This window comes from Triturus cristatus, chromosome 4_2 (assembly GCF_964204655.1).
Source record: "Triturus cristatus chromosome 4_2, aTriCri1.1, whole genome shotgun sequence".
NCBI classification, from domain to species: Eukaryota; Metazoa; Chordata; class Amphibia; order Caudata; family Salamandridae; genus Triturus; species Triturus cristatus.
This window is the reverse complement of record NC_140586.1, coordinates 590,968,608-590,993,346: the sequence shown is the minus strand read 5'-3', so window position 1 is coordinate 590,993,346 and position 24,739 is coordinate 590,968,608. Positions and strand designations below refer to the sequence as shown.

General features: G+C 43.4%; 1 protein-coding gene across 1 annotated transcript in view; it reads left to right on the top strand.

Annotated features, from left to right (window-relative positions):
* Positions 1 to 24,739, top strand: part of MSH4 (mutS homolog 4) — a 1,782,190-nt gene that overhangs the window by 1,750,983 nt on the left and 6,468 nt on the right. Inside the window, exon 20 of the mRNA XM_085599942.1 lies at positions 17,044 to 17,132. Within this exon, the coding sequence (XP_085456068.1) occupies positions 17,044 to 17,132 (89 nt within the window). The remainder of the gene's footprint in view (positions 1 to 17,043; positions 17,133 to 24,739) is intronic.

The following is a 24,739-nucleotide window of genomic DNA, read 5'->3' as shown; positions in this document are numbered from 1 at the left end:
TCTTGTAATCAAAGTAGACATTTTATCCAAATCTATCTGATTACCTGGGGTATAGAGAGATTGGTAGAAAGAGGTGAATTGATTGACGATATCTTGAGGTTTTGTGAACATATCTCCTTGTGTAGTCGGATAACCAGAATAGCCATAGCTGCTTCTCTTTGGCGTAATTGGGCAGGTAATAATCTCCCTGCCTTTCCCCCCTGTTCGTAATGTCGCCCTTTCATTTTTTATACAGAGCATATTCAGCTTTGGATGTAAAAAGACTATTTAAGGCCATACGTGCTTTTTAAGCGTTTTACGATTCCGCAAGGTTGGAGTTAATGTGTACAGGTGAGAGTAAAATTGAATGTCGTGATCAAGATCTGTTTGCGCGCAGCGCATTAGCTGACCCCTGATAGTGGTTTTAGCTGCAGTCCAAATAGTCCTTTTGGAGGCTACGGAGCAATGATTAATGGAGAGATAGTCTTGGAGGTGTGATTGTAATTGAGATTTACCCTTAGGAGTTCTATGTCGTTGGATGTTCATGTGCCAGGGTTTATGCCCTGGCCTAGAAAGAACATGCTGGAGGGATAGAAGGACAGGGGAGTGGTCAGACAAAGTAGCCTACAAGATGCCGGGTTCCATGACCAATTGAACTACTTTTTGTGCTATCAGAAAATAATCCAAACGAGAGAATGTGCCATGAGCGGGAGAGAAGGTGTTTTCCATGTCTGTTGGATGACTAAGATGCCAATGGTCAACTAATCCATTATCCGATATTACATCACCTAAGATAGCTCTATCTGTAGCAGTTCTCCTGTCTAATGGACCTTTTTGTCTAGAATGGGGTCTTGTGTCAGATTCCAATCCCCGCCAATGAGGTATTGTGAAGCATCTATTTCCGTTAACAGACAGGACAACTGAAGGAAGAACGATTTTGTGGTCCCTGTGGGAGCATATACTGACCCTACGCAAATGAAAGTATCTCCATTATGCAATTTAGCATCAGTATCTGACCATGTTTTGGAGACCCCGTGGCTGGAAGTGATTTGCAAACGAGGATTGCAACTCCACATTTGCAAATAGGGCTAGCGTCTGTGGATTCACCCTTTCGGATGCTACTGTGAATGACCTTGCCCACCCAGTCTCTGCACAATTTATCAGATTGTAGCATGTCTAGATGAGTTTCTTGCAGTAAGGCCACGTCTACATGTTTGGATTGGAGATAAGAAAGCATTTTCTTCCGTTTAATGTAATGGTTGAGACCGTGGACATTCCATGTAATAGTACATAGAGGGTGGGTATTCGACATGTTAATGTAATGTCAATAGGAAAGAAGGAAAAATAATAAAACAATATTCAATGCCTTTATCGAGATGAAGAGAATAAGAGATCAGAGAGAGTATAATAGAAGGAAGAAAGAAGAGGTAAAAAAGAGGTACCCTGGCTCACCACAAAGACACTAGTATGCAAGTATGTAGGAACAATGAAAGAAGAAGAAAAAAAAGCTAGGTATATAGTATAACGTAGTTAATGTAATAAGATGTTGTTTGTTGAGAATAGAAGAAAAAGAAAAGGGAAAGATGGAATGAGGGTATAAAATAATATAAAAAATGAAAGATGAAAAGGGAGAATGTAGATAGAACAAGACTGGGGATCCTAAACTGTTGACCACGGGTCTGGGCTCACTGGCGCACTGCCGTGGGGGAGGACCCCATCAGAGAAAAGAAGATATTAGTAGGGCAAATAGCAATGTAGGGTAAAAGCCTATGATAACACATTAGTTAATTTCAGAGATATAAAATAAGATGACATATAGGGAAGTGAGAGTAAGAAGAAAAGTATTAGAAACATGGAGTATATGACAATAAGGAGAGAGAGATAGTAGTTTCATGGGCTAATTTGAAGAAATATACATTATATATATATATATATATATATATATAAACACAGATTGATAGGGAGTGATATTAAATCAATTTAATGGGAAATATTATAAATATAACATCAGATAATTAAATATTGAAACAAATATAGCAGGCTCTAACCCATATTGGTATGATATAACGTGTAATATTAAGAGTAGCAGATAAAAGGGTTGCTAGAATTAAACATTACAAATGTAAAATATGATAATACAATGTTCAATGACAAACTACAAACTGCAAAAAGGACTCAAATATCATTGGCCTGTGATGAATGAAGGGTGGTCATAAGATATATGTAGATAAAGAGAAGAGCCTAAAACCGGTATGAAACGTACTTTTAACTAGCATTATAAACATTAAATAGAATAATACAGATAATACACTGTATTCTAGAACAATACAATGCAGCATAAACTATTGGAGATAATAGGCAACAAGCATGAGGGAGGGAGATCAGTATAAATACAAAATTGCATAACTCAAAAGCAAAGTAAGGCAGGTGACTACAGTAAGCAACATGGTTCTAGTATACATATTAATGAGAAAAGACCAAAAAACAAGTATGAGGCCTTCTATTAACTGCAGCTAAGCATAGGAACAGCAAATTAATCAGTATTGATTTAATCCACATCGGAGGGAGATTTAAGAGGAGATCTAGATTTGTCTCTATGTGGCTCTTGTGTAAAAGTGGAGACAGATTGTAGAGCTGAGTTTTTGTCTTCATGAGAATGGTTAGGTCTTTCCAAGTCTCTACCGTGGTGTTTAGAGCTGCTAAGGTTCCGTCGGCTGTGAGTCGGTAATTGTGGAGAGGAAAAGAGAGGTTGATTGAAGATGATCCTGTTGCGAAGGCTGTGTTTCCATGTCCTGAAGCTTCATACAGTCTAGAAAGTTCTGTAAGTCTTCTGGGTCATAAAAATCTTTAGAATCTCCGTTTTTGGTGATATGAAAACATGCAGGTTTAAGTAGTCCATACTTGATGTCTAGTTGTCGGAGTTGAGATCGCATGGCGAGAAATGCTTTTCGTCGTTCATTTGTCTCCTTAGAAAAATCAGCTGCTATGTGGATGAGATGACCTTCAAACGAAAAGGAATCTTGTGAGCGAGCTGCAGCCAGTAATTGTCTTGTTTGTTCATGACAAAGAAAACAGGCAATAAGCGGTCTCGGACGTGCTGCATGGTCTTTACATGGAGGGCCAACTGTGTGAGCTCGTTGAATTTCTAAAGGTGGAGTGAAAGAGACGCAAGTCAATTTTGGAAGGATTTCGCAAACAAATGCTCTGGTATTTTGGCTTTCGATATGCTCTGGAAACCCAAAGAAGCAGATGTTATCTCTTTTGCTTCGGTCTTCTAAATCAACGATTTTACTACGAAGGAATAGAAGGTCCTGGTCTCTACTTTGAAATGAGTCAAGGTGATTTTCCATGGTCAGGATTCTAGAGTCAAGACCTTCAACTCTGGTATGAAAGCTGGTAATGTCTACCCTAATTGACTTGGTCTCTTCAGCCAGAGATGTGATTGTGGCATCCATACCTTCCAGTTGGCGACTGACCCCAGAGATTTCTTGCAGAATGCGTTCCATAGTCTCTGTTGGTACGCGTTCAGTAGCAGGAGGCGGGACTTGAGGTGGACTGGTTACTGAGGAATTATTTCCTTTTGTTGGCATGGTATTGGATTGTTTGAGAACTTCTGTGAAGAGAAGTTGTTTGGGGGTCTTATTTTCGTGTTTATTAGTAGACATTCGACTGTGGCGTTTGATCAGAACTCTGAGATAAAGTTGTTTCATCGTTTCGTGGTATAAAATGACTATATATAGTCGATTGAATAATCCTGAGGCAAAGCTGATAAACTTGAAAATAACTTTGATGTGGTAAAATAGAAGCATCAGACGAGAGGTGGTTGAATCGTAAAGACTTGCTGTTGGTATGCTAACTGTTTATAAGCGATAGCAGATCAGATGAAAAAGAGTCTGGTAATAATAATGCAGCAGGTGGCTACATAGCCGATGTATGAAGGGCTTAGTAATACGCCATTTGTGTTAATAACCTGAGTTCAAGTCATTCTCTTCATGTGGTAAAGTCATCACCGCTGAGGGAGCGCTGTAGAAAGGGCAGCAAAAGAAAGCATCAATTCCCAGAAGGGGTGTGGAAAAGGAAAAAGAAAATTATTAATGATTCACATCGTTGCTTGCCGTCTCCTGAAGCCACAAACTTGATACTACACCATATATATTTATACCAGAAAGAGTGTAGAAATTCAAAAAGGAGAGAGGCAATTTCAAAGTAGACAAATACTGAAGAGATTGAAAGACTAGTTTTAAAGAATTGTGTTATGCTTGCTGATTCCCAAGGGGGGCGTTGTTGTGCAGTAGAGGGAGGCTCAGCCTCAAACAGAAACAAGAGACATGGCCTCGACACTTGAGGGAAAAATGCTGTCAGAGGACAGCAGGAGGCGCGACCTCAGTAGGCTTAGGAGGTGCTGTCTTCACTGCCAGGAAAAGGCGCGGCCGTGACAGAAATTAAGAGGCGCGGCCCCGCAAGGAGGAGCAGGCTGGGCCTCAAGGGTGCGGCCAGTCAGCAATGGGAGTCGCGGCCTCGTCAATACGGCTCAAGGACCTGAAACCAAGAGGAGGCATGGCCTCGGTGGTAGAAAGTGGCGTGGCGTGGCCTAGGCAGGGACAACGTGAACTGCAACAGCAGGGGTACAGCCCTGTCAGGAAGAGGAGGTGCGGCCAGGAGGAGCACGTCAGGCGAAGAGCGTGAGGCAGACCAGGGCCCGCGCGAGCTTCATGCCAGTGCCGAACTCTGGAGAGCCGTTACCGCAGACCGCTCAAAAAGCCGGCCAAACTTGCCTCAGTGTCCTTAGATGATGCCCGGTGGAGAAGAGGAAGCACTGCAGACAAGGAGGAAATTTTCATCAGGGGTACATTCCACGGCGGAGCTCGCACTTCAGGCGGCCATCTTCCTGCGTGGCCAGACTACGCCCCCTCATTTACCACTACAATTAACCCACTTTCCAACACAAGTCTTGGCCCATAATGCAATTGAATTGCATTCTGGCCATGACTGTCACAATATCTTAAAATCCTTCAAACATTTGGGACATTTTGACCTTGACCTTTGGATGAATAAACCTATTTTAAAGACATCCTCTTCCTGTGTGGTTTATTGGGAAAAGGGCACTTTCACATAAGCATTTAGAGCTTTTTTCCTAGCTCAAATTACCTCCACTCAAGTCAAACGATCACATGGTTTGTGACTACAAAAGCGCTTATCAAATGCACAAACTTCCATTTATGAACTGGAAAACTCTTCGACTCCTAAAAGGACTTTTGTGATCGTTTCTGAATTGCAAATAGGAGGGGTTATGATAGGGGAATTTATTGATAGTTTATGGCTGCAATTGTTGTCACAAACCATTGGTGAGCAAAAAACACCCAAGTTGGAATGGTAGCTAATTTGCTAAGGGGAAGGTGTCCCCATAGTATTCCTTTCCCTTTGGGAAATATGTTGGCAACCTCAGGGGAAACAAGTTTTCCAAAATAGAATATTAATTTTTAAAACCAGCACTGTTTCCTTTAAGGAACAAGGGCTGCTTTTGAAAAAAAAAAAAAAAAGTCTTTTCCATTTTACAATGCAGTCATATGTATAGTGATGAGCTGTCCCTTGCCGGCCACCATCCTTGTGATCACAGCCAATCACAGAAGGTCGAAAATTGGTACCTGCCTAATGAATATTAATTAGGCAGGTCATTCTGGAACCCTCTGCAATTAAGTATTTTGTGAACCATCTGATCGTAGGTTGGTTTGTAAAATACTATTCAGTTCGAAAAACTTTATTCGACAGTTAAGTCATGAAAGTGTCATACATCAACCATCTACATACACAAATTAAAACAAAATATCATAGGCACACAATTTTTATACTTAAACCTACGCTATTCACCAATTTGAATAAACAACATTAGTGTCTAGTCATCCAATTAAATAAAAACATTTCAACTTAATTTAAGCAGATAAATAAATGAATGAAGAATGAGTAAATACATAACTACATTCGAGCGCCTATTCATTGAGCGCTGTAATATTTATCTGTCTAAGCCGTAATAACCAAGCCCACTTTATATATTTTGCCATTGCCATTGCAATTATCGGGCTCGGATCTGAACACAAGATTCTTAGTGCCTCCTCGTGCCTTCGGGTACCTAAGAGCCGACAGACGGGTAATACCCATTTTTTACGTGGGAGCTCATAGAGAGGACAAAAAAAAACAAAATGGCTCAGGGATTCAGTGGTGTCCCTACATTTAGGACATTTGTCCTGGGACCCTTTAGACCATTTACATGTAAATGAACAGATAGGGAGGGTACCTATCCTAAACTGGAAATAAAGTTTGCGATCAATTGGTGCTTCAATCAAGCCCCAAAAAAGTTCCTGTCTAGGGTGAGCCTTAATCTCTAGGTATCTAGCTGTTAGCTGGGATATGCTCCCCTTTGAAACGGATTCCATAGCTATAAATTCCCAGTACTTGGATTTAATGATTTCTTTTGAAGGGAAGACCGCATTTTGAGGATCATCCCATAGGTTGCTCCATCCCAGTCTGTAAAGTAATAGTTTAATAGACCTCAGCCAGTCTATTCTATGGAAGAGGTCTTTCTCCATTATTTCTTTTAAACCCAAAGCATAATGCTTAAGCTCCTCAGTTGACCAGACCCTACGCCAATACAGCAGTGGCCGCAAATTAGCAGTGTCTTGTAAGGTTTTCAAGCCGAGGTCCCAGAACAGAGGTAACAGGGGAGTACTTTGTGGAACACCAACAACTTTCCGTATAAACTCGCTCTCCATAGCATTCAAACGTTTTGGATTGTTGCCAAACCCCCATAGCTCAGAACCATATAAAGATGAGCTACGTATCTTCATCGAATAAATTTCGAGGAGTGGGCCTATTGGCTGTGTCTGCGAGGTTTTAAATCTTTTTAGAAGGAAACCTGTCTGTTGTTGGAACTTCAAAATAGAGAAGTCTAATTGACTTTTCAAACGCATATTCTTCTGCAATGTCACTCCCAAATAAGTGAAGGCATCCACCTGTTCCAGGGGAAAGCCATTCATAACAATTCACCACTACACGGGTTAGGGCCATTAAGAACCATGAACTTGGTCTTGGAGACATTTATTTCCAAGCCACGAAGCAAGCAGAACTCTTCAAAGCGTCCGAGGGTAAGCTGTAGGCCACTCGGAGTTTTAGAAATCAGCAGCGTGTCGTCCGCGAACATGAGGACAGGAATACGAGTACCAGTCATAGCTGGAGCATCAGAGGGGACCCGGGAGAGGAACTCGGCCACCCCGTTCACGAAGAGTGAGAACAAGGTCGGTGCCAAGACACAACCCTGCCATACTCCTCGTTCCACGGGGAAAGACTCCGTTACCTCGCCCTGCCGTCCCCACCGGACCCGAGCAAAATTTCTCATGTAAGCGGACGACCAATGCCAACAACTCCGGCGCCATCCCCAAACCCTCCAATACTTGCCACAACTTATCTCGTGGAACCAAATCAAATGCCGCCCGTAGGTCGACAAACACGGCGTACAAAACCCCTTTTTCTAAGACTACTGTCCTCCAATAGAGGACAATAAACCTGAAGACCTGATCAATAGTGCTGGTTTTTGGGCGAAACCCAGCCTGTAATGGGCTTAACACATTGTTAGATTCCATCCAGGTCTGGATTTTGCCCAGAACCAGCCTACCCAAGATTTTTTGTAAAGCATCTATCAAGCTAATGGGCCTATAGTTGCAAGCCAACGATTTGTCCCCTTTTTTATATATTGGGACGATTTCGGCACCTTTCCAGGAATGGGGAATCGCCATTCCCTGAGCTATAGCATTAGCTAGGTAGGTAATATATAGAGACCATCTCATTCTATTGTGCAGAAATACGTCGGCCGGGATACAATCCATGCCGGGTGCACGACCCTGAGTAACCATATCAAGTGCAATATCAACCTCCTCAACACTAAACACGGGGGTATTATAAAACGGCCTCTCCTGGTAAGGCATTCTAACATCCTCAACGCCTTTTGAATATTGTGACTTAAAAAAATCTACCCAGGAACTCTGAGGAACATGATTGTGAGGACGGTCAGTAATTTCGCCCTTCTTCCATTTAAAAATATCCCAGAATTTTTTCTGGTTTTTATCAACACATGCTGCTTTTAGGTCTTGCCACTCACACTCATTCCATTCCTTTTTGGCTTTCCATAGGATTTTTTTATGAGTATTGCGAGCTAATTTAATCTTGCTTGCGTCATTTGTTTTAAGAGCAAGTCCCAAATCAATACGGGCTTGTTTGCATGAGGCATTATACCAGCTCTCCTGTTTGCTTCTAGGGACTTTCTTCACTACAAGAGGTCTACAGAAACATGATTTCAATTTAACAACTAGTTTTTCATGAATTTTCTCAAATGCAACTAGGGGTTGACCTTTATTGTCTACTGCCATAATTGACGTCAGCGCCTCTTCAACATGGGACTCAATGCTCCCTATAAGGTCTGGATGTTCTACTACATTACGTCATTTAAGGTGGCGTTCATCGTTTGATAGAGCTTCAACTAGACCTATCATTTCAGGAGCTTGATCTATTCTGTCTCCCATTCCTAAATCAAAGATAGCGACTAATGGGTTGTGATCGCTTTCTATCCGCGTCTCGACCACCATATCCACAAGTGTATGCCACATCCTCAAGTGGACCAAGAGATAATCTATATTGCTTGCCCTATTACCATTAACATACGTTTTGTTACATATCCTATCTGATGTAGTTCTGCCATTGGCCGCCCTCAGTTGGTTGCCCAGGCAAAACCCTTTCAGGTGCAGGGCCGCCTCAGTCCACTTACTAACTGCCTTTATCTCAAGCTGTGGGACACCCCATTTTAGGTCCTCTTCCTCTGTCAAAAACATATCATGAGACCCTAATGGCTCAAAAGTCGTATTGAAGTCTCCCACAATAAGTGGGAGCACATCAATAGGACTAGATTCAACAAGAGTACTTAATGCAGATACCACCTCAGATTTTTTCCCACCTGGCAAGCCCCTTGCATATACATTATATATGTCAATTTTGAGATTTGACGAACTGATCAGCCTAACTCCCAATATATCAGCATTCTGTGTTTGGATGGGTTGGATTTTACATTCCAGGCTTTGTTTGACCCAGATGACCAAGCCTCCTGATGCCCGACCCTTGGACTTTTTCTCCGCTGAAACAAAAAAATTCAGATAGCCCAACATGAACACAGGCTCAAGTGACCATGTCTCCTGGAAAAGACAGATATCATGCTTACTGATGAAGTCTGCCCACAGAGGAGAAGATAGTTTAGAACCTATACCCGCCACATTCCAAGATAGAAACAATACATGACCTGCAGAATAGGATCCCCCTTCAATATTCCCTCTAATTGATATAGGGGAAGGGGCTACATCTTGTGGGAAACGAGGGGTACTCTCAATGCCAAACGTTTCGTTTTGGCATTCAGCTTGGAAGCCTCGTTCCCTAGCCCCAATCATGTTTACTTGATCAAAGGCTGTATTAACATCTCTGCCATCAACTATACTAGGCGGCTCTCTTTGGCATATACCCTCATCTGCCATTAAAGCCACATATGATTTTTCACAATTGTCCAAAGTCGCTATGGCTGCATGTGACATTTCGTCATTAAGATGTACTCTGCCCTCAGTCAGTCGCAGTCCGCTAGCCCAGAGAGTACGTCAAATCTATTAGTGGATCTTATGTCCTCATAAGTACTTCCAGTTATCAAGGGACCCCCACGTATAATCCCACCTAGGGGCAGGGACATAGGTACATAGAAGTAAGACAATGGCCTTGTACATATCAAAGACGAAGGGTCATTTTGGGACCAAGAACAAATATATTCCACACATCGCCTGTCCCTAAAATTAATAACAATGCAATCCCCCTTAGATGACTTGGGACTTCTGCCCACCCAATTTACTCGCCTAACATATAAAATTTCAGCACACATATGGGCCGGCAATGGTCGCTTAACATTGAGCCAGTGCGTACATTTATTCTTTAAATCCCAGTAGGATTCCCTTGCTCCATTCACCAGGTGTGGAACCCCAGTTAAGATCACCACATAGGGGGCAGCTTCGGGGGGTAGATGTAAATCAATTAGACCTGGTGATGCTTGTACTAAAGGCTGGGCAGGTGGGAGCTGCCTATCAATTCTAACTCTACCTGCCCTAGGACTATTTAATATCGGACATGGAGGGAGATGTTCATCTCTTACCCGGGTATCCACAGCTGAGATGGGTTGGGGTTCCTGGGGGATAGGAAGATTGTCTGTCACGGGACTAATAATTAAATTATTGGTGGTGGGGTTGGTCTCAGTACGGTGACCTGTTACACTAGAGCATTCTTTTTGCGAACTCTGGCCTTGTCTACCACCCCGAAAATGAGCCGAAGCAAATGATAGTTCCATACATACAAGCCTGCTTTCAATGGAACCTAGCCTTTCATAGATGGGGTCACATAGGTTCTTTACAATACTTTCCAATTTTTCCCAAAATGATACTGTATCTGTTACTTCCACACATGACGACCCGAAAGATAGTGATGGGTTTGCCCTAGTTTCAGTGGTTAGGGGTTTAGGGCATGGGGGTGTATCCCTCCTTAAAGCAGAAACAAGGGTATGACCAGACTTAGCATTCTTCCCAGCAGCAATCTTTTGGTTTCCCCTACGTTTTTTTTTCAAAGTAGGGGCTAATTGTTGATGGTCAGGAACCGCTTTTACATTACTAGCTGAGCGAGTCTTAATACTTGACAAAGGCTTGGAGGTAGAGACCACACTACCAATATTTATAGTATTAACATTATCATCCACTATTTCAATCAAGGGCGAGGGACATATCATTAAGTCACCAATTCGCTCTTCCATCACAGGAGACGCTGAACTCAGGGAATCCAACCTAACAGGCTGGCGGCACGGTGGTGATCTTGAATTGGCCATATTCCCCAAAGAGGACCTCTTGTCACAAAGGATGTCTAAAGATAGTTTTTTTTCGGTTAGTTCTATGTCCTTAGCAAGGACTGATTGCACTCGCACCAGGAAGTTGTCCAATGTTCCCATTAGTGCACCCCCAGTCGATTGTAAAATAGGACCATCCCTTTTAGCCATTTTATCCATTTTTGGCATCTACTTACAGCCTCTTTAAACAAAAACCTACTACGTTACAAACTTACAGCTGATGGCTGGTCCTTACCCACAATAGATTACTTTGATCGGTGAGTGTTAGAGGAGGGTCCCGTTCCTTTCTCAAACGTGCTCCGACGGGCTCAGACGGGCCCGCCCTTGGCCCGGGCTGCGCCCCGGGCCGTGAGGAGTGTTATAGCGTCAGGGCGGGAGGGCGGGAGCACGGGAAGAGGACACAGCTATTTTCAATAGCGGGGCTGCTGGTCCTCGCAGTCCCGCGTCGGCTTAGTTTCCTCAGATGACAATCACCATTTGGGATTTAAGCAACTCCTCCGTTCAGCAGCACTCGTAAAATCCTTCAATTAAAAGATTTCAGGTTAAAAACAGTCCGGATACTCCAACCACGAACGGCTCCCGCGAAGCGGGGGCCGTGAGGAGTGTTATAGCGTCAGGGCGGGAGGGCGGGAGCACGGGAAAAGGACACAGCTGTTTTCAATAGCGGGGCTGCTGGTCCTCGCAGTCCCGCGTCGGCTTCGTTTCCTCAGATGACAATCACCATTGGGGATTTAAGCAACTCCTCCGTTCAGCAGCACTCGTAAAATCCTTCAATTAAAAGATTTCAGGTTAAAAACAGTCCGGATACTCCAACCACGAACGGCACCCAGGGAGGCTCAGCCTCAAACAGAAACAAGAGACATGGCCTCGACACTTGAGGGAAAAATGCTGTCAGAGGACAGCAGGAGGCGCGACCTCAGTAGGCTTAGGAGGTGCGGTCTTCACTGCCAGGAAAAGGCGCGGCCGTGACAGAAATTAAGAGGCGCGGGCCCGCAAGGAGGAGCGGGCTGGGCCTCAAGGGTGCGGCCAGTCAGCAATGGGAGTCGCAGCCTCGTCAATACGGCTCAAGGACCTGAAACCAAGAGGAGGCAAGGCCTCGGTGGTAGAAAGTGGCGTGGCCTAGGCAGGGACAACGTGAACTGCAACAGCAGGGGTACAGCCCTGTCAGGAAGAGGAGGTGCGGCCAGGAGGAGCACGTCAGGCGAAGAGCGTGAGGCAGACCAGGGCCCGCGCGAGCTTCATGCCAGTGCCGAACTCTGGAGAGCCGTTACCGCAGACCGCTCAAAAAGCCGGCCAAACTTGCCTCAGTGTCCTTAGATGATGCCCGGTGGAGAAGAGGAAGCACTGCAGACAAGGAGGACATTTTCATCAGGGGTACATTCCACGGCGGAGCTCGCACTTCAGGCGGCCATCTTCCTGCGTGGCCAGACTACGCCCCCTCATTTACCACTACAATTAACCCACTTTCCAACACAAGTCTTGGCCCATAATGCAATTGAATTGCATTCTGGCCATGACTGTCACAATATCTTAAAATCCTTCAAACATTTGGGACATTTTGACCTTGACCTTTGGATGAATAAACCTATTTTAAAGACATCCTCTTCGTGTGTGGTTTATTGGGAAAAGGGCACTTTCACATAAGCATTTAGAGCTTTTTTCCTAGCTCAAATTACCTCCACTCATGTCAAACGATCACATGGTTTGTGACTACAAAAGCGCTTATCAAATGCACAAACTTCCATTTATGAACTGGAAAACTCTTCGACTCCTAAAAGGACTTTTGTGATCGTTTCTGAATTGCAAATAGGAGGGGTTATGATAGGGGAATTTATTGATAGTTTATGGCTGCAATTGTTGTCACAAACCATTGGTGAGCAAAAAACACCCAAGTTGGAGTGGTAGCTAATTTGCTAAGGGGAAGGTAGTATTCCTTTCCCTTTGGGAAATATGTTGGCAACCTCAGGGGAAACAAGTTTTCCAAAATAGAATATTAATTTTTAAAACCAGCACTGTTTCCTTTAAGGAACAAGGGCTGCTTTTGAAAAAAAAAAAAAAAAAGAGTCTTTTCCATTTTACAATGCAGTCATATGTATAGTGATGAGCTGTCCCTTGCCGGCCACCATCCTTGTGATCACAGCCAATCACAGAAGGTCGAAAATTGTTACCTGCCTAATGAATATTAATTAGGCAGGTCATTCTGGAACCCTCTGCAATTAAGTATTTTGTGAACCATCTGATCGTAGGTTGGTTTGTAAAATACTATTCCATATGCAAGAAGTGTGTGCATATTGTGGACAAATTTTGTGAATAAAAATCATAATACAGCAGGACCCTAACTTTCATAAAGTGATGGATGCCAATCATATTAAATCCTTGTTTGCAGTTCTTCCTGGTGGTAAGCACCTGTTGAAATCAGCATAAGGCATAATAATACAGTATTTAAGCTGTTTAGACACCAGTTGGGCGAATAATGGAATTCCTCCTCTAGCTGCATGACTACTGACAAGTTGTGCATACTGTCTGCTATTTAGCAAGCTACCAGGAGAATTTATTTTCTAGTTGCAACGCCACTGGCCAACAGAACATAATTTATGCTATTTAGCGAACAGCCTGGTAAATATATATATTTGTTTGCAATTTGGCAGCCAAGTAAATAACACGTAAAATGTCACTATTTACCTGGTGGCTGGCTAAATAGCTGCTACAAAATGTTTTACCTGACTAGTGTTACTACCAAGCTCAATTGAACAATCTGTGAAGAATCAAAAGTCTGGCGCAGATTTTTTGTCCATCAGTTGACCTGCACTGATAGTTATAGCCTTTGTTATTCACCCACCCACCCTCACTGCAAAAACTGGGAAGCCATTTATGAGGTAGAGAAGGAGGTACAATCTGGAACAATCACGAAACTGAAGGGAATCAGAGGTGGCCTGGGTTTGCGAAGAATATACATCAAATATAGAGACTTGCAGGGGCAGCCTGAGATGGTCAGAAGCCAAAGGAACCAAAAACAATGAAGCATTACAGTGAACAAACACTGAGGAAATCATAGGGTACAGTTTGCATAGAAGTGAAAGTGAAACAGAAACAATGTTGTACAGGGTTGGCCAGAGGTTGGTAGGAGCAGAGACAGACAAAGGCCTGCAGAGGAAGAATGGAGACTCAAGCAAGAATGAAGTCGGTGGAAGGGAAAATAGTGAATTTTATTTACATGATCTCTGCTCTGTAGTTGGTGGCTGAGCAAATAGTTACGTTTCTTTTCTATTTGCATGACTGCCAACCAAATAGTACATGATCTCTGCTATTACTCGGAGGCCAGGAAAATTATGAAGTTTCTTAGCTGTTTGCATTGTCGCTGGTGAAAAAGTCCATGATATCTACTATTTTAGTCCGCACCTGGATACATAGTGAAGACTTTTTCTTGTTCGGACGGTAATAGCCAAATAGGACATGATCACCACTATCTAGCCAGCAGCCCAAATAGTATTTTTCTGCTGTAGTCAGTGGACGGGTAAATAGTGAGGTTTCTGTGCTGTTTGCACGCCACTGGGTAAATGGTACATAATCTCTGCTATCTAGTCGGGGCTGGTTGAATAGTGACGTTTCTTTGCTGTTTGCACAGCCTGCGGCCAAATAGTACACGATCTCCGCTATTTAATCGGCCACCGGGTAAATATTGAAATTTGCTGCCAATGTACATGGCAGCCCGTAAAATAGTGCACAATCCTTTACGGTCACCCAAAGTCTCATGTGATTGGAGTAGACATATTGAGGTAATATTGCCATGATCTGGAGAGGGACTAAACGTTTGGGTGGTCACCTTAAAGCCAGGCTTACACACGTCTTAATTTAAACATTAAAAAGCCCTATGCATTGAAAAAACAAAGTAGAAAAGAATTGATGTGTGTTTACAATGCATGTGTAAGATAAATCATGTAATGTGTTATGGTTAAAATATACTTTGGAAATGTAAACTAGTTGTTCATGCACTACAGTGCAAGCACTGGACAGGCAGTAGACTGATACACCAAAGAACCAATAGCATGAGGTGAGAGAGTAATACTCCCATGAGGAGGAGCCAAAGCCTACCACGTGTATATGTTAAAGTATTGGTAGCATTGCAGACCGCTATGCTTTCAAGTTAGACCTAACAAGTTAGCAAGCAATAAAATGTTTCCTTGTAGAGCAAAACCAGGAAAACAGTTACAAAAGCTGTAAAGACAGAAAAATATAAACGGAGCAAGTACAAAACAAGAGCTAGAGGTAGCAGGGTTGTCGGAATCTACAAATTAATACGATCTATCTATAGCAGCAAGGAACTGTATTAAAATATGACAAAACTGAATGAGGTAGGAAACATGAGAGTAAAATGCTATAACGATATGCATTGGGAATGGATGGTAAAATGTCTGGATTAAAGAAGACAGTCAGTTGCACTGTCAGGGGCGTAGCTTCAGAAGGGTGTTTTAGGTGTTACATCCCCCTAATAACTGTATTCTCTGATAGTATGGTATAGGTGCTTTCATTTGGGTTTCCTTATACACACATTCAAAACGCATACACACTCTCTCACTCGCTGTTTTGAAAGTCTTCAAAAATATTGGTTATTTAACAAAATATTGTGGGGCATATTTACAATAACTGGCGCATCCCTGCATATCAGCAGGGATGCGCCAGTTATTGTGCGCCCAGCTCCGCCACCATGGATGTGCCACATTTACAATGCGGCGCACCATGGGGCAAAAACGACACAGATGCGTGACGCATCTGTGCCATAAAAGGGGCGCATTGCTGGAGTTGCGTCGCAAGCGCGACACAGCTCCAGCAATGCTCTGGGGGGCCCTATCTTGTTAATGCTGCGTCAATCCTTATGCCTGCTTCAGGCAGGCGCAGGGTATTGACGCAGCATGGGACTAAAAGTGACTGAGTGAAATCTTGTAGATTTCACTTTTAGGAGGCGTTCCTGCACCGGAACGCCCCCCACTGCGCAGAAACGCCTACATGTGGCGCAGGGCTTTACAACGTGACGCATCTGCCAGATGCGTCACATTGTAAGTACCCCGCACCATGGCACAGGATTTGCACCGTCGCTGCGTCACAAAAGTGACGCGACGGCGGAGTAAATGAGGCGCAAGGGGCTTGTAAATCTTCCCCTGTGTTTCTTCTCTTAGTGCTCCTACCAGTCTGCTTTCCTATTCCTTTCTACTGCCCCTTAGGCCCCTCTTATGCGCCCCTCTTGCCATATTGTGTATTTAAACATTATATGCCAGCGTGATTGTCGGAAAATCTGAAGCTCAGTCCCCCCACCCCCCATTTTACTGACCAAGCTATGCCCCTGTACCCTGTATACTGTAGATTAAAAGGACCAGTCTTCAGTTATTGCAACCATGTATTTTTGAAGGTCACTATGCACTCTTGACTGATCCCATTAATTCATAACCACTTGTTTCTTTTTTCCATAGTCAAGCTGTCTTTTTAGGAAGCTGGTGTTTTCTGTGTTGGTTTCTCAAATTGAACTGCCCTTAAAAATCTGGTTCTTTGTTAATAATTCCATATTGCAAACTCTCTTCCACCCCTCTATTCTAAAACCCACCCATGCGCCCTCTTATTTCAAAGTGTTAACAAATACTGTCCTTGCCCAGCTCCTCGCTCCCCATCACTGGAACACTTGAAACGCTCTTTCCCACTGCTCCCCTCTTTCTTCTCTTTAAATCAGATGATATACTTCACCAAGCAATTTAAAGAAGAGCCTAAATATATACCACCTCCATACTGACAAATATTATTTTGCCATAGCTTCACAACATAGCACAAACACAATGCTTTCTTCTGTGAAATTGCAAAATAAAACTTCTTAAGTCATATCTTGCATGTGCGTCTTCAAAGTCTGTCGGACTGAGAGGAAGGTAATGTGATAAGTAGGCATTAGAAAATCGAGACATGCATGTCCTTGTTTAATGTTGGCTCTTCTCTTTATGTAAATCTGCAAAAGTGATGGGAGGGATTAAGGAGAAACTGAAAAAATACTTTGACTTTGGACATTGAAATCCTATTCCTTCTGTCGCACGTAAAGTTCCTCCTTTGTTTTACAATTGCAGGATTGAAAGCTGCAGAGGTTACTTCATTACCAGCACCTATACTTGCAGATGCTAAGGAAATTGCAACTCATATTGTTAACCACATCTCGGTATGTTTTCTCCAGTAAATAATAACATAAACATATATAAAGTAGTGTGACTAATTCTATACAGTAGGTACTTGTAACATTACAAATCTGAATCATTACATTATGTGCTAACTTCACCAATGCAAACCTCTTTTAATGCCACCCAAATTCCTCCTGGTACCAATGATTTCTCCAGCATTGGATCTTTCATAGATTTACATGCTTGAATCATTCCCCATAGTCGAAATGGGAGTCCCACGGTACTATAATAAAGCAATGTGCATTACTATCAGAGACATAATGGCAATGAACCATAGGTTTAATAGGCTATCTATGTCCTTTTTAAAAGAGGACCAAAGTACATATTTTAGCCAATCAAGCGATAGCACCCTCTGGAACACTCCCGGGAGAGACTGAATCCCTCACATTTTCTACCACATGTCATGTGATGGGAGTTTCTTACATCTCTGCTCAAATCACATTTTCTCTTAAAAGGAATTTACTTCCCAAAACCATCACTTCTTTGATTATCTACATATCCTGACTGGACACCATGCCCCAACTTCCTACAAAAGTACTTTTCAGATCCTGTTACTCTTGGTTTCATTCAGATGACCCACATCTAGAATGCATCTATTGCCTCCATCCAGGGCATAAGGTGAGAGACTGGAAAATCTGTTGCACCTTTTCTCAGAAGACTCTTAAAGACAGGTAAGGTAGAGTTTTGCTGTGGCTTCAAAGGCTAAAAAATGTGTGCCCATTATCTGAAGAGGATAGTGATCAGTCTTCACAGATTTCATCTTCCCTCAAAAGATTTAAATCAAAGGAAAAAATCACCTTAGAGCCACCTTCAAAGGCCATTAAAAATCCAAACAAATTACATCTGGGCATGAAAAGAGGCATGAGAACCTTCCTTCCTCCTCCAAGGAGGAAAATATCATCTCAGAAAAGGGTCGTTCAGAGCCTACCACTCCTTCCCTGAAAGAAGCACTTCCTAAATGTGCTTCGCAGTCTGTGGAGTCAACAAGAAATTTTTTTAAGTAATCCAACTCTACAGCTACTTTCTCATCGATAACACCGTAGACACCGTAGACGATGACACGGTAGTGATGACAACACCAACGTCGACCTTTACCACAGCATCATCTCACATGATCATGATCTCATCACTGCTGTCATTGATGATGATTATAACGACAAGGATACTAAAATGCCAGTCAAGGAAGGTTTCCTTCTACGGCATCCCTGCTCAACTTACCCATAACGGCAAAGATACCATCAATGAAAAAGTCCTCACCTCAGAAGTCAGTTGTCGTTGACGCTGCACTCAATAGTGAAACCGTCCGACGAGGAGCTCATCGCCAATGCTACAGTGGGCGACAATGCCGTCGACGCTCCCGTCAATGATGCCATCATTGATGATACTGTTGAAGATGCCGCCATCAATTATTACTTCACCGATGATAAAATCAGCGATGCTGTTGACAACGAATGTACCATCAATGAAGAAAACATCAACGATGGAACAGTCTATGCCAAAGGGGAAAACCCCTGCAAAAATGACGTTTCACCCATTGTTTTTCATTGCTGAAAAGGAAAAATAGATTCTATCAGCGCACACCTGTCCAAGTAAAGTGTTGCCCTATCCACCTGCAAACATCTTAGATTAGGATGAAGATTGTGAGGACAAAGGTCCCTTTGTGGTAGCTAGTAGTCTATCCCAACTACATGTCAAATGCCAGAACTTTGAGGATGATGACGACCAGTATCAGAAGGACTTTTAGTCAGCAAGAAAGCACTCTGAACTATACCAACAGCAATATTCAGTTCAGGACCAACAGGAGCTTTCTATCCCAATACCTATACCTCTCGTTACTGACTTACAAAGTGTGCTCCAAAACTATTATCGCCTATTTCCACCTTCTGCCCCTGTGACTCCTGTGCCACAAGCTCCAAGACATGTACAGTAGTTCCAAACACCTACACGACTACCGCAACCATCACATTTGATCAAGTCACCTGCAGCCCCTCAACCAGAGTTGGCAGATACCTTGGCTCTCCCTCGGATGATGATGCTCAGTCTACAGACGATGAAAGAGAAGAGGGAGAAATTCAAAACGCTAACTGCGCCAAATGAGAGGGATGACTTCCTTAGACCTACTCCATCCCCTCCACCGGCGGATCCCAGTAGACTCTCGGCCAGAGGACATTGGCTGTTTTCATAATTTAATGGAAAGGGCAGCCAAATGGTTTGAACTTCCAATGCTTACCAAACAAGCGGACTGTTTCCTCCATGATTTTAAAGAACCTTCCAAGAAATCAGTGAGGGCTATCCGATTATTGATTTTATTTGGCAAGAAGATTTTAAGTCCCTGAAGAACCTGGCTTTGGTTCCAGTATTCATCCCAAAATTAGACAAGAAGAACAAAGCTCCAGATGACTCTCTAACTTGCCACATTGGACAGCCGAAGCCAGACTTAGAAGTATACCAAGCGGCGCGATGTCGCTCTAAGAACACACCCACACCAATTTCTTCTCCTCCAGACAGAGATGGTTGCCAGCTTGATAATATCAGCAAGAAATTCTCCTCCGTGTCAGCAATGACAATCAGAGAGTCAATTTTCTGGCTATATTGTACCGTTATGATCGCCAAATATGGTTGATTTGTCCACTTACATTGACTTACTGCCTGAGGACGCCAAGATGGAAGCCCAAAAGATCCAACAGGAGGGTGAAAGAATGTGGCAGAGATAATTGACTGTGCCATTGATGCCTCTTCTCCTGGGTTCAGACAACTTGTGGGAGTGGCTGTTCTCTGCAGACAAGGATGGTTAAAATCCGCTTCCTTTCACCTTTGAGATCCAAAGTGAAATATTGGACATGTCGTTTGACAGTGAATCATTGTTTGGAAAACATGTGGATGATGCCCTACAATCCATCAAAGCTGACACGGATACAGCGAAGTCTCCTGGCACTCACCGGTATAGGAAGCAGCCCTTTCCAGGGGCCAGAGGCAGAGGAGCTTAATATTTTATAGGTGGTTACCAACCCTACAGGCTGCAAGATATATCAAGCCAGACATAGTACCGTCCCCAGTATGCACAACAGCAGCAATATAGACAACCACCAGCGGCTGCATATAAGCACTCAGCCAGAGGAAAAGGGCCTTCCTGTGGCAGAGACTCCAACAGGAGACAGTGACCTCAATTTAGTGCTGACTACCCCCCGCCCTCAACAACCCATCTTGGTTTTCGAATCTCAGACCATCGTCACCAATGGTCCAGAATAACATCGGACAAGTGGGTGCTCAATGTCATCACCCGAGGACTCACAGAGTTTCTCCAAAAAGCACCAACACTTAAAACAACTTTTAAACGAAATCTACCTCATACTAAAAAAGGGAGCAATAGATGTTGTTCCAAAACTTCAGAAGGGATTGGGATTCTACTCCTGCTTATTTCTCATCAAGAAACCATCAGGAGATTGGCGTCCAATTCTTTACCTGCGAAGGTTGAACACATTTTTAAAGAAGCAATCTTTCCGCATGGTGATGCTTCAGGATATGTTAAACCTCCTCGACAAGGGATATCATATGACATCACTAGACCTTCAAGACACATATTTTTGCCTTCCGATACACCCAAAACACCGCAAGTTCCTTTGCTTCTGGGTAGCCAGCACTCACTTACAATTTAAAGTACTTCCTTTTGGGCTAAAATCAGCCCCCAGAATTTTTACCACGGTGCCAGCCCCAGTAACAGCCCAGTTCCGACAAGAAGGAATCAAAGTCTTTCCATACTTGGACGATTGGCTCATAAAAGCTCCAAAGTATCAACAAGCAGCAACAGCCATGTGCATCTGCATCTCATTGTTCAACACACCCTGCCTCACAGTCAACAATCAGAAATCTCACTTACATCCTACTTCAATGACATTGTTGGGAGCAATCCTAGACACAATACGAAACATCAAACATACAAATCTTTCATAGGAATGATTTCTTCCTACATCCCTCTTCTTCCAAATTTCTGACTGCAAATGCGTCCACTTCGAGAGGAACTGGACAAGTAATGGCTCCAGACACAGGGGTCCTTCGATGAACTTGTTCAAATAACTACAACTATGAAAGTAGCCTTGTCCTGGAGGACACAGCCCTTAAATCTGTCCAAAGGTCTCTCATTCCTAACATGAATTCCCAACTATATCATAACAACGGATGCCTCCCTAGAAGGTTGGGGCGCCCACCTCCAGGGCTTACAAATACACAGCAAATGAAACCCATATGAAATAAAGCTCCACATCAACCAGCTGGAACTCAAGGCTATTGCCTTAGCACTAAAGTTGTTTCTCCCCAAGATAGAACAATAATTGGTGCTTACACGCACAGAAAATACCACCAGTATGTCCTACCTCAACAAACGGGGAACACGCTCACTAGCGCTATCTCATCAGGCACAACAAATCTGGAACTGTGCTCTTCAACATCAGATATCACTCAAAGCTGAACATGTGCCAGGAGTGTTCAATATCCTCGCTGACTCACTAAGCAAGACCACTATCCCTTATCAAAGTGGGAACTGTTGTGGGGATTCTGCACATACACAACTGTGCGCAGGAAAACAGGACCTCACTGTGTAGGGGCTAAGCCTTCCTACCGCCTCAGTACCCAAAATCCCAGAACTGACTAGCTATAGTGTCTCATTAGTTCTCCTACATAATCACGAAGCTACAAATGATTAGACAACCCAGAACACAACACTCCCGACTCTCTCAGGAATCGCGGTTGCAAGACGTACCTTTTCGCTCACTCACTTGTACTTGTCCACAATAAGATAAGACAGAGTCACTGTTATAGTTCAAAATGTTTATTTTTGACTATTGTGCTCTATAATGAAGTATACGAGCCACTACCAGCAGCAAAACGCATAAACCTAACACAGTTAGCATTGTAGCAAGTCCATAGACTATGAAAGGGGAAATAATCCTATTCAGACAGTGGATAAAGGAGTATAAGGCCTAATCATTCTCCCTTTACTAGAAGAAGTGTTATTATAAAAAGGAAGATATCTGGGCTTTGTCAGCAGACCCATACCTTATTGCCTAGATGGTAGTTTTATATCATAGGAACAGCATAGCTCTTCTCCCTGAAAAGGTCCTTCTCCAAGAGTGTGTCAAACCAACATGCAATCCCATAATATCAAAGCCCAGGTCTCCAACAGCTGCAGCTGTGTAGCATGTTTTGTCTAAGTGCTAGGGACTGACGAGAACAGAACAACAAGGGGCATTGTTTATCGACCTTGCACAGTGTGTTCAGACTAAAATCCAGGAACAGGCAGAGAACGCAGAAAGCAGAGAGTTCTCATGTGAAAGGCATAAACAGAGTTTTGCATAATAAAGCAAATTAGCAACGTGCTCAAAAGCAGCAGCATCGCAGCAGAGCTCATACTAACTTAGCAGTGTCGACAATGGCCCCAACAACCATACGACAGAACTAGACCAACATATTCTGGACAATCTCTTCCATTGGTGGGGCAAGCCAGACTTGGATCTATTTGCTATAAAGGAGAACTAAAAATGCCCATTCTTCGCAAGTTGGCATCCCCAACAGGGATCGTGGGGGAATGCTTCTTCGATGAGAAGGTCAGGAATCTATGCTTCTGCTTTTCCCCCGATCCCGTTGATCACAAGGGTGCTCAACAAAATGAAGAGAGAGCCTTGCTGACTTCTACTCACAGGTCCCAGACAGCTCTGGTTCATAGAGCTCCTGCTCCTCCCGGAACAACCCCATGCCCAGCATAAAGCAATGCCAACATTGCTGACCATGAGCCAGGGCCAGGTCCATCATCCAGACCCTACATCACTACAGCTGGCTCCTGAGTTCAAGGAGTTCTCCATAAAGGACATTTAATCAGAGTGCAGGGAAATCCTTGCAAAAGCAAGAGCAGACACAACAAACAGAATGTATAAACTCAAGTGGAAATGCTTCTTCTTTGGTGTACTGGTGTACGGACTCTAAGGTCCTCCCTCTCACATACCCACCATAGCCAATCCTTCCATATCTGTTCCATCTGGTAGGATACGGTTTGACTCATTCATCCATTACAGGACACCTGGCAGCAATTTCCAGGTTTAGACGATCAAGTAATGCACCTACTCTTTGGCCTACTCAAATTGTAAAAACAATTCCTCACAGGACTTTCCATCCAATAAGAAACCCTCCACCATCATGGTACCTGAATGTGGTATTTGGACAGATCATGAAAGCACCATTTGAGCACATTCAAAAGGTGGAATTATAGTATCTTACCTAGAAAACTGCTCTTCTAGTGGCTCTCACAGCTGCCAAATGAGTAAGTGACATTCACGCCTTTACCATTAAAAAACCTTTCCTACAGTTCAAGTCAGACAGTGTAATTCTTCAAACCAATCCTAGGTTTATCCCCAAGGTGCCCTCAGACTTCCACCTGAATGAACCAATGGTTCTGTGAAAATTCTTCCCGAATCCTCAAATGATTGCGGAAATATCTTTACATTTCTTTAGACAAACAAAGTTTAAAATATTGCCCACACACAAGCCATCAAATCCATAGACCAGATCAGTTATTTCTGGCTTATGTGGGCATCAGAAAAGATCTCTCGGTATCTAAACAGACCATTCCAGACGAATTGCATCTACCATACAGTTATGTCACTCACAAGCAGGAAAGCCACTACAAGACAAAGTCAAGGTCCATTCCACCAGAGCTGCTTCTACATCTACAGCCCTGTTTGCTGGGGTACCCATCCAGTATATCTGCCGGGAAGCAACACAGTCCAACATACACACATTTACAAAGCATAATTGACTGATGTGGCTGTAGGACAAGTAGTGTTAAGTCAACTGTTCCAATAAGGAAGCCTCTTTAACCTTTCTTTTTCCCACCATATGCTAAATATATATACACCACGCCTTTACCCTGAACTGTAAATATGCCCATTTGGGTTTTAATTTCTTTGTCCCCTTTCCGCAACATCCACCCAGGAATAATGCCTGCTGGGAGCTGTAGTTAATATGGGACTGCAGAGGATGAGCGATCATGTGACCGGGGGTTTGAATACGCCTACCAATGGGGACAATGCTGGACATTGAAAGGCGTGGGTGGAGTAATATCCTGACAACTGCGGCATCTGACGAAGGCTATTAATGCCGAAATGCATTGTGCCCTTGCAGTTTCCAATTAAAGGTTTCCATGATTTTCCCCGTGTGGTCTCCTACCTTTCGTATCGGAGGGGTTTTCGAGTGGATATTTATACGCCAGCCAGAGGTGTACAGGAGACCCCGTTCTACTAAGTGGCTGGAGTTTCCTGGCATCAGCTCTCGCAGCTTTCTTTTTCTTCCAAGTTATTGGTATGACTCCAGCCCACCTCGAGTGCAAGCTACATCAGGGACTGCTGCAGGTGCAGCTCATGATTTCACGAGGAATCAACTTCACTGCAATGTTGATCCATGACCCGGCGGACACCTGCACCAGGGGCTGGAACGTAAGGGGACCCAAGGAAACCCGAGGACTTTATTTCAACTCGGGACTCTCCATTTGGATTTTTTTACCGCGCCTTTACCCTGAACTGTAAATATGCCCATTTGGGTT